This window comes from Anolis sagrei, chromosome 12 (genome assembly GCF_037176765.1).
Source record: "Anolis sagrei isolate rAnoSag1 chromosome 12, rAnoSag1.mat, whole genome shotgun sequence".
Taxonomy (NCBI): Eukaryota; Metazoa; Chordata; class Lepidosauria; order Squamata; family Dactyloidae; genus Anolis; species Anolis sagrei.
In genome coordinates this window covers 242,458-256,423 of record NC_090032.1, presented here as the reverse complement: position 1 = coordinate 256,423, position 13,966 = coordinate 242,458, and the positions used below count along the sequence as shown (strand labels likewise).

Here is a 13,966-nt window from a genome sequence, read left to right as displayed (position 1 = left end):
GGATCGCCTAAGTAAGTAAGTAAGTTCTTGCACACCAATATGGGTGAGGCAAGGCTACTATGAGGGGGATCTGGAATTGGTGAAGTGACCGAACTGAAAGGATGCATCACCCCAAGGGCTCCTCTTCTTAATCCTGGATAGAGGGAACTGTTTGGGTGCCATGAAGAGGGTCCGCTCCTGGGCCCAGTTCTGTTCAGGACCTTAAGACCACTTGGGGAGGCCCTGCTCGTTGTCCCCCCATCATCGCAATTGTGACGTACGCAATCCCCCTTGGTTGCCCACAAAGCACTCCTGGAAGCCACAGACTACAGAAATACCCACTTTAATAATAACCATTGGGTTCCTTTGGTATAATAATAATCGAGAATAAAATCAAAAAGAGATAGAAAGTGTGCACGTGGGAGTGAGGAGGTGTGCGTGTGTGTGTGCAAATGGAGCCCCACGGAAAAGGCGGGGCAGGCACAGTGATCCGAGGAGTGTCCAGGAAAAGTGTGATTTTTTTTTTGGTGGCAGGGAAGCTACACTTTGGCTTCTGGAGTAGGATAAACACAAGAGTCATGCAACACAAAGTTATGTACAGACCGGGGGAAGAAGGAGAAGGCGGGGGTACAGGTATCGCTCCTTCTCTCCCCCCACCAACCTTCGTCCTCCCTCTGAGCATGCGCAGAGTGCGTTCCTTTTCCTCCCTCCCTCCTCTGTGCTGCGGAGAGTGTGCTTTTCGGGGAGGAAGGTGTTGAGGACAAAGAGGAAAGGCTTTTGCATAAAATCTCAGACCTAGAAAAGGGTCAAGGCACACAGAAGAAGAAGAGTGACCGAGGGAGGGAAAGAAAGGGATGAGTTACAGCACTTGGGCATTCCCACCAGGTGTTTTGGACTCCAACTCCCAGCATTCCTCACAGCCTCAGGCCCCTTCCTTTTCCCCCTCAGCCACTTAAGCATTATATCTATCTGTCTGTCTATTGGGACCTGAAGATAGGCCTCTCTTGAGTCTATCGCTCTCTCAGCTTAGCTTTCGGGACCTGAAGGTAGGCATCTTTTAGATCTATTATTCTCCTGTCTTATTTATCGAGACCTGAAGGTAGGCATCTCTTAGATCTATTATTCTCCCGTCTTATTTATCGAGACCTGAAAGTAGGCGTCTCTTAGATCTATTATTCTCCTGTCTTATTTATCAGGACCTGAAGGTAGGCCTCTCTCAGGTCTATCCCTCTATCATCTAGCTTAAGCAGCTGAGGGGGGAAAGGAAAGGGCCTGAGGCTGTGAGGAATGCTGGGAGTTGGAGTCCAAAACACCCAGAGAGGCCCAAGTTTGCAAACTCCTGGGTTACAATATATTTGGGAGAGGAAGGGTTTGCCTCCCTTTGTGCTTTTGCATCAATCGGAGGAGGAAACGGGATCTCAACGAGGACTTGGATCCCTACAAGTGCTGCAAATACGGGGTGGCCAAACGGGGCGCATCTACACCGGGGAACAAGTGCAGTTTGGCACCGCTTCCACTGCAATCATCAACCTTGGGGTGCAAGGAGAAAGCACTACCTTCCTCAGTCTTTTTTGGCATCGCCTTTTTCTTTGGGAGGATGAGCACCTCAAGGTTCACCTGTCGAATAAGTACGATCATAGGAATTTGGTGAAGGAACTGGATAGTTTTCTTGGCAGAGGGATGCAGTATTGACTTGAGTCGAATGCAGCATCCAATCTAATGCGCAGTCCACGTGCGCTGCCTTGATTCAATGCTATGGAGTCCTGGGGATGTAGTTTTGCAAGGCATTGAGCCATCTCTGTCTCACCAAACTACACATCCCAAGATCTCACGGCCACTAAATCAGATGTAACATCCCTTTGAGAGAAGCACTAGAAGCAGCGTCCTCTTTGGCTTTGGTTCGGCACTCGGATGACTATTACAAATACATTTAGCCCCAAAAGGTGAGCATTAGATTTGAGTACAAAGTGTATGTGTGTGTGTGTATATATATACACACACACTGGAGGGGAGGGCAGTTGCAGAAGGCGAGGAGGTCGTGTCAGCCCTCCCTGGATGGCCGCAAATGCACAAGACGTGTTTGCAAAGTCCCCCAAGGACCTCTGGAAAGGGAAGGGGGCCTTTGTGCCACGTGACCCCCACTGAAAGGCCCCAAAGAGGTCTCTAGTCAAAGAGCAGGAGGTGTGGTTGTTGTTGTTGTTCTTGGTTCGCTTCCTGAAATGGCCCAACGGGAGGGAGGGAGGGAAGCCATGTTGGGGCACAGTCTTTGGCTGAGGGGCACTGAAGGACAGGCTGGGATTGTGTGGGGCTGCCCTTTGCCCAACCGAGGAAAGAGAAAGAGAGAGGGAAGGAAGGGAGGGAGGGAGGGGGCCAAGGAGGGGCTCCAGGGGCCATCCAGTCCATCGTGTTTTTTGGGGGTAGGGGGCGCTCAGGCTCTCCGCTCCACGGGCTGCTGGAGGCAGAGCTCGCTCCCGGCCGAGATGATGGGCAACCGGTTGTCCATGTGGTAGCTGATCAGGTGGCTGACGCTCTCAAAGCGGTGGTCCTTCGTCCGCACCTGGAGGGGGGGAGGGGAGAACGAGGGAGGGAGAAGAGGCGGGCGCGTGAAGGTTTCAATCGGAGCGGACAAGGGAGATACGAGGACGGAGACACGGTTCGGCAGGGGATCCGAGACTTGGAAGGGACCCCAAAGAGGACCATCCAGTCCACCCCCTTCTGACGTAATAGGGAGAGAAGACAGAGAGGGAGAGAGATGGATGGAATCCTAGAGTTGGAAGGGGCCCCAAAGAAGGTCATCCAGTCCACCCTCTTCTGCCATAATAGGGAGATAGATAGAACTCTAGCTTGGAAGGACCCTAAAGAAGACCATCCAGTCCATCCCCTTCTGCCATATAGATAGATAGACAGACAGATTGACAGATAGATGGATGGAATCCTAGAGTTGGAAGGGGCGCCAAAGAAGGTCCTCCAGTCCATCTCCTTCTGCCATAGTAGAGAGATAGATAGATAGACAGACTGACAGATAGATGGATAGATGGATGGAATCCTAGAGTTGGAAGGGCCCCCGAAGAAGGTCATCCAGTCCACCCTCTTCTGCCATGATAGATAGATAGATAGATAGAAATAGATAGAAATAGATAGAAATAGATAGAAATAGATAGATAGATAGATAGATAGATAGAATCCTAGCTTGGAAGGACCCCAAAGTCCTTTTACCCTAATAGATAGATAGATAGATAGATAGACAGACTCTTAGAGTAGGAAGGGGTCCCAAAGAAGGTCATCCAGTCCACCCCCTTCTGCCATAATAGAGAGAGAGAGAGAGAGAGAGAGGCTTGGAAGGACCCCAAAGAAGACCATCTACCCCAAAGTCCTTTTACCATAATAGATAGATAGACAGACAGACAGATAGATGAATAGATAGAACCTAGTGTTGGAAGGAGGGAGGAAAAAAGAAAAAGGAGGGAACAAAGGAGAAAAATAAAGGAAAGAAAGAGAAAGGAAGGAAAGGAGGAAGGGAAGGGGAAAGAAAGAGGGAAGGAAGGGAAGTGAAAAAGAAGGGACGGAAGAAGAGAAAGGAAGGAAAGGAGGAAGGGAAAGGTAAAGAAAAAGGGAAGGAAGGAAAGAGAAAAAGAAGGGACGAAAGAAGAGAAAGGAAGGAAAGGAGGATAGGAAGGGGAAAGAAAAAGGGAAGGAAAGAAAGAAAAAAAGGGGAAAGAAAGGGAAAGAGGAAGGAAGGAAAGGAGGAAGGGAAGGGGAAAGAAAAAGGGAAGAAAGGAAAGAGAAAAATAAAGGAAAGAAAGAGAAAGGAAGGAAAGGAAGAAGGGAAGGTGAAAGAAAGAGGGAAGGAAGGAAAGAAAAAGAAGGGAACGAAAGAAGAGAAAGGAAGGAAAGGAGGAAGGGAAGGGAAGGGGAAAGAAAAAGGGAAGGAAGGAAAGAGAAAAAGACGGGAAAGAAAGAGGGAAGGAAGGAAAGAAAAAGAAGGGAAAGGAAGAGAAAAAGTCCACCCCCTTCTGCCATAATAGAGAAATAGATAGAATCTATCTTCTTTGGGAAGGAACCCCAAAGAAGACCACCCAGTCCAAAGTCCCTTTACCATAATAGATGGATAGATGGATAGATCCTAGAGTGGGAAGAGACCCCAAAGGAGGTCCTCCAGTCCACCCCCTTCTGCCATGATAGAGAGATATTATTATTGTGTGTATTGGGGGGGGGGGGTTGGGGAAGGGGGTTGGACTGCCTATCCCCTGCAGTGTCTTCCCACTCGAGGGTTCTCTGCTCCCGTAGGTGTGTGTGTCCCTCCCCGGGGGTGGGGCGGGGCCCCGCCACTCACCACGCCCTCGGGGTCCACCAGCAGGAGGTGCTTGGGCTGCCCGCCCTGGAGTCCGGTCAGGACGTACTGTCCGGGCGTGGTGGTGCTCTCCCGCACCAGGAAGTCCCCGTTGGCCTGGAGCAGCTTCTCGGCCTCCTTGCGGCTCAGCCGGCCCTGGAACCAGGGCTCCCGCCGCAGCTGCTCCTCCATCGAGGGAACCACCGGCGGCAGGGGCGGAGGCAGTGGCAGTGGCAGTGGAGGGCCCCGCAAGGCGTCCTCAAAGGGCTCTGCGGCAAAGGGAGGAAAAGGGAGAGCGGTCAGGGCACAGCGCAGGCCTTGGCTGGGGGCACCATCACGGCTGAGTCCCACTGCACGACATAACACCCGCCCTAATCCAAGAAGATGGAGTGGACTCTCTTTTCAACCCATGGCCCCCACAGGGATTGATAATATAACATAACGAAATAATAATAATGATAATAATTATGATAGTCATGTTTTGCAAGGATTCTTTATTGTGTGTATTGGGGGGGGGGGTGTTATATAATATAATATCATGAAATAATAATAATAAAATATAATAATATATGATATAATATAATAATATAATATTATTAATATTAATATATTAATAATAATAATAATAATATAATATCATGAAATAATAATAGTAATAATAATAAAATACTGCAATGTTTTGTAAGGATTCTTTATACGGTGAATTAATATAATAATATAATGAAATAATAATAATAGTAATAGTCGTTCTTGCTATTGCAATATTTTGTAAGGATTCTTTATAAGGTGAGTTAATAATATAATACAATATAATATAATGAAATAATAGTAATACTGATAATAATTATGATAGTCATGTTTTGTAAGGATTCTGTATATGCTAATAATATAATATCATGAAATAATAATAATAATAATATACTGCGATGTTTTGTAAGGATTCTTTACATGGTAATATAATAATATAATGAAATAATAACAATAATAATAGTAATAACAGTCGTTCTTGCTATTGTGTTATTTTGTAAGGATTCTTTATAAGGTGAGTTAATAATATAATACAATATAATATAATATAATGAAATAATAATAATACTGTATTGTCGAAGGCTTTCATGGCTGGAATCAATAGGTTCTTGTGGATTTTTTCGGGCTATAGGGCCATGTTCTAGAGGCATTCTCTCCTGACGTTTCGCCTGCATCTATGGCAAGCATCCTCAGAGGTAGTGAGGTCTATAATAATGGTGAGGTCTATAATAATAATACTAATAATAATTATGATGGTCATGTTTTGTAAGGATTTTGTATATGCTAATAATATAATATCATGAAATAATAATAATAATAATAATAATGAAATATTGCAATGTTTTGTAAGGATTAGTTATACGGTGAGTTAATATAATAATATAATGAAGTAATAATAACAGTAATAATAGTTTTTATTGCTATTGCGGTATTTTGTAAGGATTCTTTATAAGGTGAGTTAATAATATAATACAATATAATGTAATGAAATAATAATAATAGTAATAATAGTCATTCTTGCTGAGTTACGGCGATGTTTTGTAGGGATTCTTTACACGGTGAGTTAATATAATAATATGATGAAATAATAATAGTAATAATAGTCGTTCTTGCTCAGCTATTGTGATATTTTGTAAGGATGCTTTATAAGGTAAGTTAATAATATAATACAATATAATATAGTGAAATAATAATAATAGTAATAATAGTCGTTCTTGCTGAGTTACGGCGATGTTTTGTGAGTCCCCCCTCGGGGGTTGAGAAGGGCGGGGTAGAAGTACACGAAATAAAATAAATAAATAAATAAGGATTCTTTATATGGTGAGTTTAGTGACGGACCCCAGCAGCGTCTCTCTCTCTCTCTCGTGCTGTGTTACGGGGGAGAGAAGGACGTGGACTGCCGCCAGCGGGCTCCCCCCCAACCCAGGGGTGTGCCGGCGCCCCATTCCCACTGCGCCCCCCTCGGCCGCCCCCTGAGGCACTCACTCATGTCAAAGAGGTCCCTCTGGGCGCTGCTGTTTCCGTTGGCGGTGGCCCCGCCCAGGCCGGCCGCGCGCGCCTTCTCCAGGTTCTGGACGTTGACGTAGGAGGGGTCGTCAAAGAGGTCCGTGCGGCCGGAGAGGCAGCGCTCCCGCCCTGCAAAGCCCCGCCGGGAAGACGCGTCAGCAGGGGGCGGCTCAGGGCTGCCCACACCCACAAGGAAGAGGGACCCGGATCCCTTGCTGCCTTCCTTCCTTCCTTCCTGCTGCCGCCCTGCAGCCACGGGGTTGAATCCCAGGGAAGGAGGTGCCACCAAACATTAGGACGGGAGTGAACTAGACATTCCAAAATCCAAGCCTGGAGGGGGGCTGGAGGGAATTGAGCTCAAGGCTTGGGATTTATAGTTCCATCCAAAGAGCACAACGGGAAACACAACCAATGATGAATCTGGACCACTAGGTTCTTGTGGGTTTTTCCGGGCTATAGGGCCATGTTCTAGAGGCATTTCTCCTGACGTTTCGCCTGCATCTATGGCAAGCATCCTCAGAGGTCATGAGGTCTGGACCGCACTTGGCACGCATGCCACACATGGTCAGCTTTGACTATTGGTGTGGTTTAGTTGCAATAAGTGACGACGATGGGAGTTGCAGTTGGCCCAGATCATTATGCGTTTTGTAATGGGATCAGTAATAAAATCCCCTGAAATACATAGCAATATGTGGCCCTCAAACTACGGTCCGGGAGCCGGATACGGCCCTCCAAGGTCATTTACTCGGCCCTCGCTCAGGGTCAACCAAAGTCTGAAATGACTTGAAATCACACAACAACAACAACAACAACAACAACCCTATCTCATCAGCCAAAAGCAGGCCCACACTTCCCACTGAAATACTAATAAGTTTATATTTATTTATTTACTTTATTTGTATACCGCAGTTTCTCAGCCCTAAGGCGACTCAATGCAGTTAACACCAACAGGAGCAAAAATTCAATGCTAGCATCATACAAACCAATTAAAAACAATTAACACAATAATATACTAAGTAATTACACATCAGTAAACAACTCATTAGCATCTCATAACTAGAATCATGATCCAGCTCGTCATCCATGGTTCTGTTTTCCTATATTCATATCCTATATTTGTTAAAATTGTTCTTCATTTTAATTATTGTATTGTTTTAAAGTGGTTTTTTGCACTACAAATAAGAGATGTGCAGTCTGCAGAGGAATTCATTCATTTTTTTTCCAAATTATAATCCGGCCCTCCAACACTTTGAGGGACTGTGACCTGTCCCTCTGTTCAAAAAGTTTGAAGAACCCTGAGGGTCTTACCAGAGACCTAAATCCAAGCACTGGCAGGTATGGAAAGAAAAGAAAATAGCACAACGCCTACCTTGCGAGGCGGGATGCGGTTTCCGGGAATCGTAGTCTCCGCCGGACATCTGCCCAACCGGCTGCGAAGGAGAAAAGAGAGAGGGGGGGAGCGTGAGCCTGGCGTCCATTCAGTTTGGGGGAGGGAGGGGTGTGCGTGGGGGCTTCCTGCCTTACCAGGGTGGCCCCCAAGTGTCCGGGTGGCAGGGCCCCGGGCCCCCCGTCCCGCAGGCGCAGGTCCACCAGGCCGCCCAGCGGGGGCTCCTTCCCGGGGAAGTCGTTGTAGTACTGGTGGTCCGGAGGGGGGTCCTCCTCCTCGTCCCAGGCCGAGCCATCGAAGCCAGCCATCCTGTGCAGCCAGGGAGAAAACAGCGCGGGTGAAGCCCCAAGGAGCCCCCCACAAAGGGCTCCCCAGAGGACATCTAGCCCCACCTTTGGGCACAACACAAAATCCCGGGTCCTAATGTTAGTCCTGATTGAGACACCCCCCCCCCCTACCGGCTGTTAGGAATTGTGGGAGTTGGAGTCCAAAACACCTGGAGGGAGGGCCAAAGTTGACACAGATATGCAGATGGAGAAAGGTAAACAGAGAGGGAGATGCCGACCTGTCGTGGGGGGTGACCAGCTTGGGGGGGTTCTTGAGGTACTGCTTGAAGCGCAGCTCAAACGCCTGGCCGATGGTGCTGATGACGTCCTGGGCCAGGCCTTCCGGGCACTCCAGGATGTGGCAGGCTGAAAGGCATCAAGGGGGGGGGCAGGGGGGAGTTGGAGGCCAAAGCGCTTGGACGGAGGCCACGCTGGACCAGGCCCCGCCCTTGCCCGCCTAACACTATTATTATTGGGTTGTTGTAGGTTTTTCCGGGCTATATGGCCATGTTCTAGAGGCATTTTCTCATGGCCATAGAGCCCAGAAAAACCTACAACAACCCAGTGATTCCGGACATGAAAGCCTTCGACATCACTATTATTATTATTATTATTATTATTATTATTATTATTCCCCACTTTTCTCTCTTGATCAAGACACATAGCTTAAGCCAAGCATATTATTATTATTATTATTATTGTTGTTGTTGTTGTTGTTGTTGTTGTTGTTCCCCACTTTCCTCTCTTGTTCAAGACACACAGCTTAAGCCAAGCATATTATTATTATTATTATTATTATTATTCCCCACTTTCCTCTCTTGTTCAAGACACACAGCTTAAGCCAAGCATATTATTATTATTATTATTATTATTATTATTATTCCCCACTTTCCTCTCTTGATCAAGACTCATAGCTTAAACCAAGCATACTATTATTATTATTATTATTATTATTATTATTATTATTTTACTGACACAAAAACACAGTATGTCACAGCAAATGAGATCTCTATGCTGGATTTCGTATCACAAAATCACACGTCGAACACTTCCCAAGCGTCTAGGACTGTGTGATGTATTTTCGAGTGATGCGTGCAGATTTGCAATAGCATTTCATAACTGTGCGGTTTTCTAGCATTATTATTATTATTATTATTAAATATTATAATAATATACTATATTATAATACAAAATATTTATATCCCGCCCTTCCCCCTTGTGGGGAGAAGGGCGGGTTATAAATATATGAAATAAATAAATAAAATAAATATTGGGTTGTTGTAAGTCTTTTCGGGCTATATGGCCATGTTCCAGAGGCATTCTCTCCTGACGTTTCGCCTGCATCTATGGCAAGCGTCCTCAGAGGTAGTGAGGATGCTTGCCACAGATGCAGGCAAAATGTCAGGAGAGAATGCCTCTAGAACACGGCCATATAGCCCGAAAAAACCTACAACAACCCAGTGATTCCGTCCATGAAAGCCTTCAACAATACATATATTATTATTATTACTATTATTATTATGCCCCTTTTTTCCTCTTTTTTCAGTTTTTCTCTCTTGATTTTTTTTTTTTTGTCGTGTCAGGAGTGACCTGAGAAACTGCAAGTCGCTCCTGTTGTGAGAGAATTGGCTGTCTGCAAGGACGTTGCCCAGAGGATGCCCGGATGATTTTGATGTTTTTATCATCCTTGTGGGAGGCTTCTCTCATGTCCCCTTTGCATGAGGAGCTGGAGCTGATAGAGGGAGCTCATCCGCTTCTCCCCGGATTCGAACCTGCGACCTGTCGGTCTTCAGTCCTGCCGGCACGGGGGGGGGGGGGGGGTTAACCCACTGCGCCACCGGGGGCTCCTTCTCTCTTGATCAAGACCCATAACAGCTTAAGACATGCCTATTATTATTAATCAAATGTGCTGCAGGATGCTCTTCCTGCAAGAACAACATTCTCACAACCTCTACCATAGATGTGGGCGAAACGTCAGGAGAGAATGCTTCTGGAACATGGCCAGGCAACCATACGGAAAACTCACAGCAATACTATGGTTTTTGCAGTTTTTGAACAATACTTTGAGGGATTTTAATGGATTCTATTATAACCTTTGCATGTTGTGGGTTTTTTTTTAATGTTGTGTGTTTTAATGTTGTGTGTTGCTTTCTCAATCAAGAGCTGAAAGGGGGAGACCAATCAATATAAATATCGTCAACCTGATGCTCTTACCTCTGTGGTTAACGGGGTCTTTGGCAACGTAGGCGACGTATTCAGCCGTATCCTGCAAAGACAGAGAGGCGCGAGGAATTCACATTCATCATAATAATAAGTATTATATTTAGGTTGGGTATTGAAAAAACATACACGCATACTTTCAATAATCTTGACAATTCCCTCCTCTTTTTTCAATGTGTTCCCATATGTTTCACAATGGTGTTCATATGTATTCAAGATGGATTCAGTGATGTGCAATTGTATGCTGGAATTATTGTTGTGTGAGACAGAGAGAGAAGAGACCTCGGCAGCAGAAGTAAGATCGCAAGTTCTCTCTGTCTGGGAAGAATTAGGGAGGCGCCGGCTTCCAGCCAAAGTGAAACTGATAAGCAGATGTTCTGTAACCGTACTATTGCTGTGCTTTGTAGTTCCCGATGTAAGCTCGCTTGGAAGTAGATGTGTAGAGATGTACTAAGTAAAAACTTTGTTATTTTCTGAAACTGGAAGACTGCAGTGCCCTGTTTTGTGTCTGTGTGATCTCGTAACCTCAACTCCGCTGCGCATAGACCCCAGGGTCTCACTCTGATAGGGTTTCCCTGCTCACAACATGCCCTTCCAAGGGGGATGGAAATGGGATTTCACAGAATCATAAACTCAGAAAGGACCCCCAAGGGCCATCCAGTCCGACCCCTTGCTTTGCAGGAAGACACCATCAAAGCCCTCTTGACAGATGGCCACCCAGCCTCCTGAGAAGGAGATCCCGACAGACTCCTAGGCACTATAGTTAGAAGGGATCCCCAAGGGCCATCCAATCCAATACCACCACCATAAAATAATAATAATAATAATAATATAATTAATATAATTATAATAATATATGTAATTATATAATATATAATTATAATAATATGTTGTATTTTGCACCTGTTTTTCTATGTTGTACACCGCAATGAGTCGGCATTAGGCTGAGAATTGCGGTATATAAGCGAAGTAAGTAAGTAAATAAATAAATAAATATTAAATATTAATAATAATGACACCTTATTTCTACCCCGCCTCCATCTCCCCCAAGGGGACTCGGGGCGGCTTACATGAGGCCACTGGAAGGGAGGCCAAAGAGGTCCATCTGGTCCAACCGCCTTCAGCCAGACAGGGAGACGCAACCCATGTCCTTCATCCAGACTCCTCTTGTTGCAGCCTGGAATCACCTTGGCCTTTTCCGCTGCTGCGTCACCCTCTTGGCTCACGTTCAGTCATGTCTATGATGATGGTCAAGCCATGGCTTTATTTCTATCCTCCATCTGGACAACTATAGGTGCAACTCAGCATCGCATTGGCCTTTTCTGCTGCTGCATCTCACTCTTGTCTCACATTCAGTCATACATGTTCCTATCGTCACGCCATCTCCATACTGCTTTCCTCTATCTGGGTGGCCACCTCTCCCAGGTGTTTTGATGGTCCTGGAAGGGGGTTGGCCGAGGTGGCCCACCAAACTCAAGAGGATCCTTTTGTAAACAAAAACAATCCCACTCACCGGATCTCCTCCAGATGCGAACGATATCGACTGCATGTGATGGTTGGCAATGATCTGTCAGAAGAAAGGAGGGCGAGTGAGGCGCAAATGCAGAGGGAGAAAGCAAGGTGCCCCTTCTCCTCAAAACAAACAAACAACAACAACAACAACATGGAGTCCTGGAGGGTGGAGTTCTGCGAGGCCTTGAGAATGCGTCTACTGTCTGGATCTGTAGCTTTCTGGCGAAGAAATGACCTCGCAAACAAAGCTGGAAGGCTTTAATTCAAAAGCATGCATTAGGGAACGCCACAAAATTCCAACTGACAATTTGCCTATTTTCCTACAGAATCATAGAGTTGGAAGAGACATCTCGTGGGCCATCATCCAGCCCAACCCCATTCTCCCAAGAAGCAGGACTATTACATTCAAATCACCCCTGACAGATGGCCATCCAGCCTCTGTTTCAAAGCTTCCACCACACTCTGGGGCAGAGAGTTCCACTGCTGAACAGCTCTCACGGTCAGGAAGTTCTTCCTCATGTTCAGATGGAATCTCCTCTCTTGTAGTTTGAAGCCATTGTTCCGCGTCCTAGTCTCCAGGGAAGCAGAAAGGAAGCTTGCTCCCTCCTCCTCCCTGTGGCTTCCTCTCACATATTTATTCGTGGCTATCATATCTCCTCTCAGCCTTCTCTTCTTCAGGCTAAACATGCCCAGCTCCTTAAGCCGCTCCTCATAGGGCTTGTTCTCCAGACCCTTCTCTGGACACATTCCAGCTTGTCAATATCTCCAATAGCTTTGGAGAAATCATCTCGTTCCTCCAAAGCCCTCAAAAGGGGGTCTGGGAGGGCTCTGGTCACTTGTTTGCAGTCGGAGGCCATGAGGTTGAGGTTACTGGTGGAAGGCTTTAATTCAAAAGCATGCATTAGGAACGCAACAAAATTCCAACTGACAGTTTTCCTAATTTCCTACAGAAACCATGTTATTCCTTCAAAGTCCCCATAAGGGGGTCTGGGAGGGCTCCACTCACTTGTTTGCAGTCGGAGGCGATGAAGTTGAGGCTGCTGGTGGAAGGCTTTAATTCAAAAGCATGCATTAAGGAACGCAACAAAATTCCAACTGACAGTTTTCCTAATTTCCTACAGAAACCATGTTATTCCTTCAAAGTCCCCATAAGGGGGTCTGGGAGGGCTCCGCTCACTTGTTTGCAGTCGGAGGCGATGAAGTTGAGGCTGCTGGTGGAAGGCTTTAATTCAAAAGCATGCATTAGGGAACGCAACAAAATTCCAACTGACAGTTTTTCCTAATTTTCTACAGAAACCATGTTGTTCCTCCAAAGTCCCCATAAGGGGGTCCGGGAGGGCTCCGCTCACCTGTTTGCAGTCGGAGGCCATGAGGTTGAGGCTGCTGGTGGAGATGGTGAGGGTGATGGGCATCCCGGCAAACTTCAGGTTGCTCTGGCCCAGGATGGAGTGTAGTGAGCGGCCGCAGGGCTGAGGAAGGAGAAGGAAGGGAGCCTGAGCACATCGCAGGGACAACCACCATCCAAGAGGAGATCGTGGAGCGGTTTCCCCTTTGGCTCAGCGCTATGACACGGATCTAGTGCGCACCCCAAGGTTGGTGCGGTCATTCAGCATCGCATTCGAGTCAATGGGCCTCACCTTCCTCCTGCGGACGGCTCCCTTGGCCCCGGGCACGGCTTCGCAGACGAGTCCAATGGCTTCCCTGCCCAGAGAGGAAGAAACAAGGCCTTGTTTACACTATAACACAGGCTTGGGCCTACTTGGGCCTTCCATCCAAGTGTTTTGGACTCCAACTCCCAGCATTCCTCACAGCCTCAGGCCCTTTCCTTTTCCCCCTCAGCCGCTTAAGCGGCTGAGGGGGAAAAGGAAGGGGCCTGAGGCTGTGAGGAATGCTGGGAGTTGGAGTCCAAAACACCTGGAAGGAGGGATGGCCCAGATCCACAACATGTTCCATAACTTCAAATCACTGAGTGGGTTGAACTTCAAGAACTGTTGGCTATGGCGGGGTGAAGTGTCCCTCTGTGATGTCACTGGGAAAGAAAGGGAGGGAGGAGAAAAAGAAGAGAAGGGAAGGGAAGGAAGGAAGGAAAGAGAGGAAGAGAGAATAAAGTAAAAGAGGGAGGAGGAAGAATGAAAAAGGGAGCAAAGGAAGGAAGAGAAAAGTAGTAAAGGAGGCAAG

General features: G+C 46.7%; 1 protein-coding gene across 3 annotated transcripts in view; it reads right to left on the bottom strand.

Annotated features, from left to right (window-relative positions):
- Positions 1–306: 306 nt before the first annotated feature.
- The window catches only part of SHC1 (SHC adaptor protein 1), a 34,861-nt gene continuing 21,201 nt past the window's right edge, over positions 307–13,966 (bottom strand). For all 3 annotated transcript variants that reach the window (XM_067472266.1, XM_067472267.1, XM_060757906.2), the window contains 10 exons: positions 13,426–13,489; positions 13,138–13,257; positions 11,790–11,843; positions 10,271–10,322; positions 8,296–8,422; positions 7,868–8,039; positions 7,713–7,773; positions 6,323–6,472; positions 4,313–4,578; positions 307–2,536 (listed from right to left, as the gene is read on the bottom strand). In XM_067472266.1, coding sequence (XP_067328367.1) covers positions 2,408–2,536; positions 4,313–4,578; positions 6,323–6,472; positions 7,713–7,773; positions 7,868–8,039; positions 8,296–8,422; positions 10,271–10,322; positions 11,790–11,843; positions 13,138–13,257; positions 13,426–13,489 — 1,195 coding nt within the window. In that variant the 3' untranslated portion in view covers positions 307–2,407. The remainder of the gene's footprint in view (positions 2,537–4,312; positions 4,579–6,322; positions 6,473–7,712; positions 7,774–7,867; positions 8,040–8,295; positions 8,423–10,270; positions 10,323–11,789; positions 11,844–13,137; positions 13,258–13,425; positions 13,490–13,966) is intronic.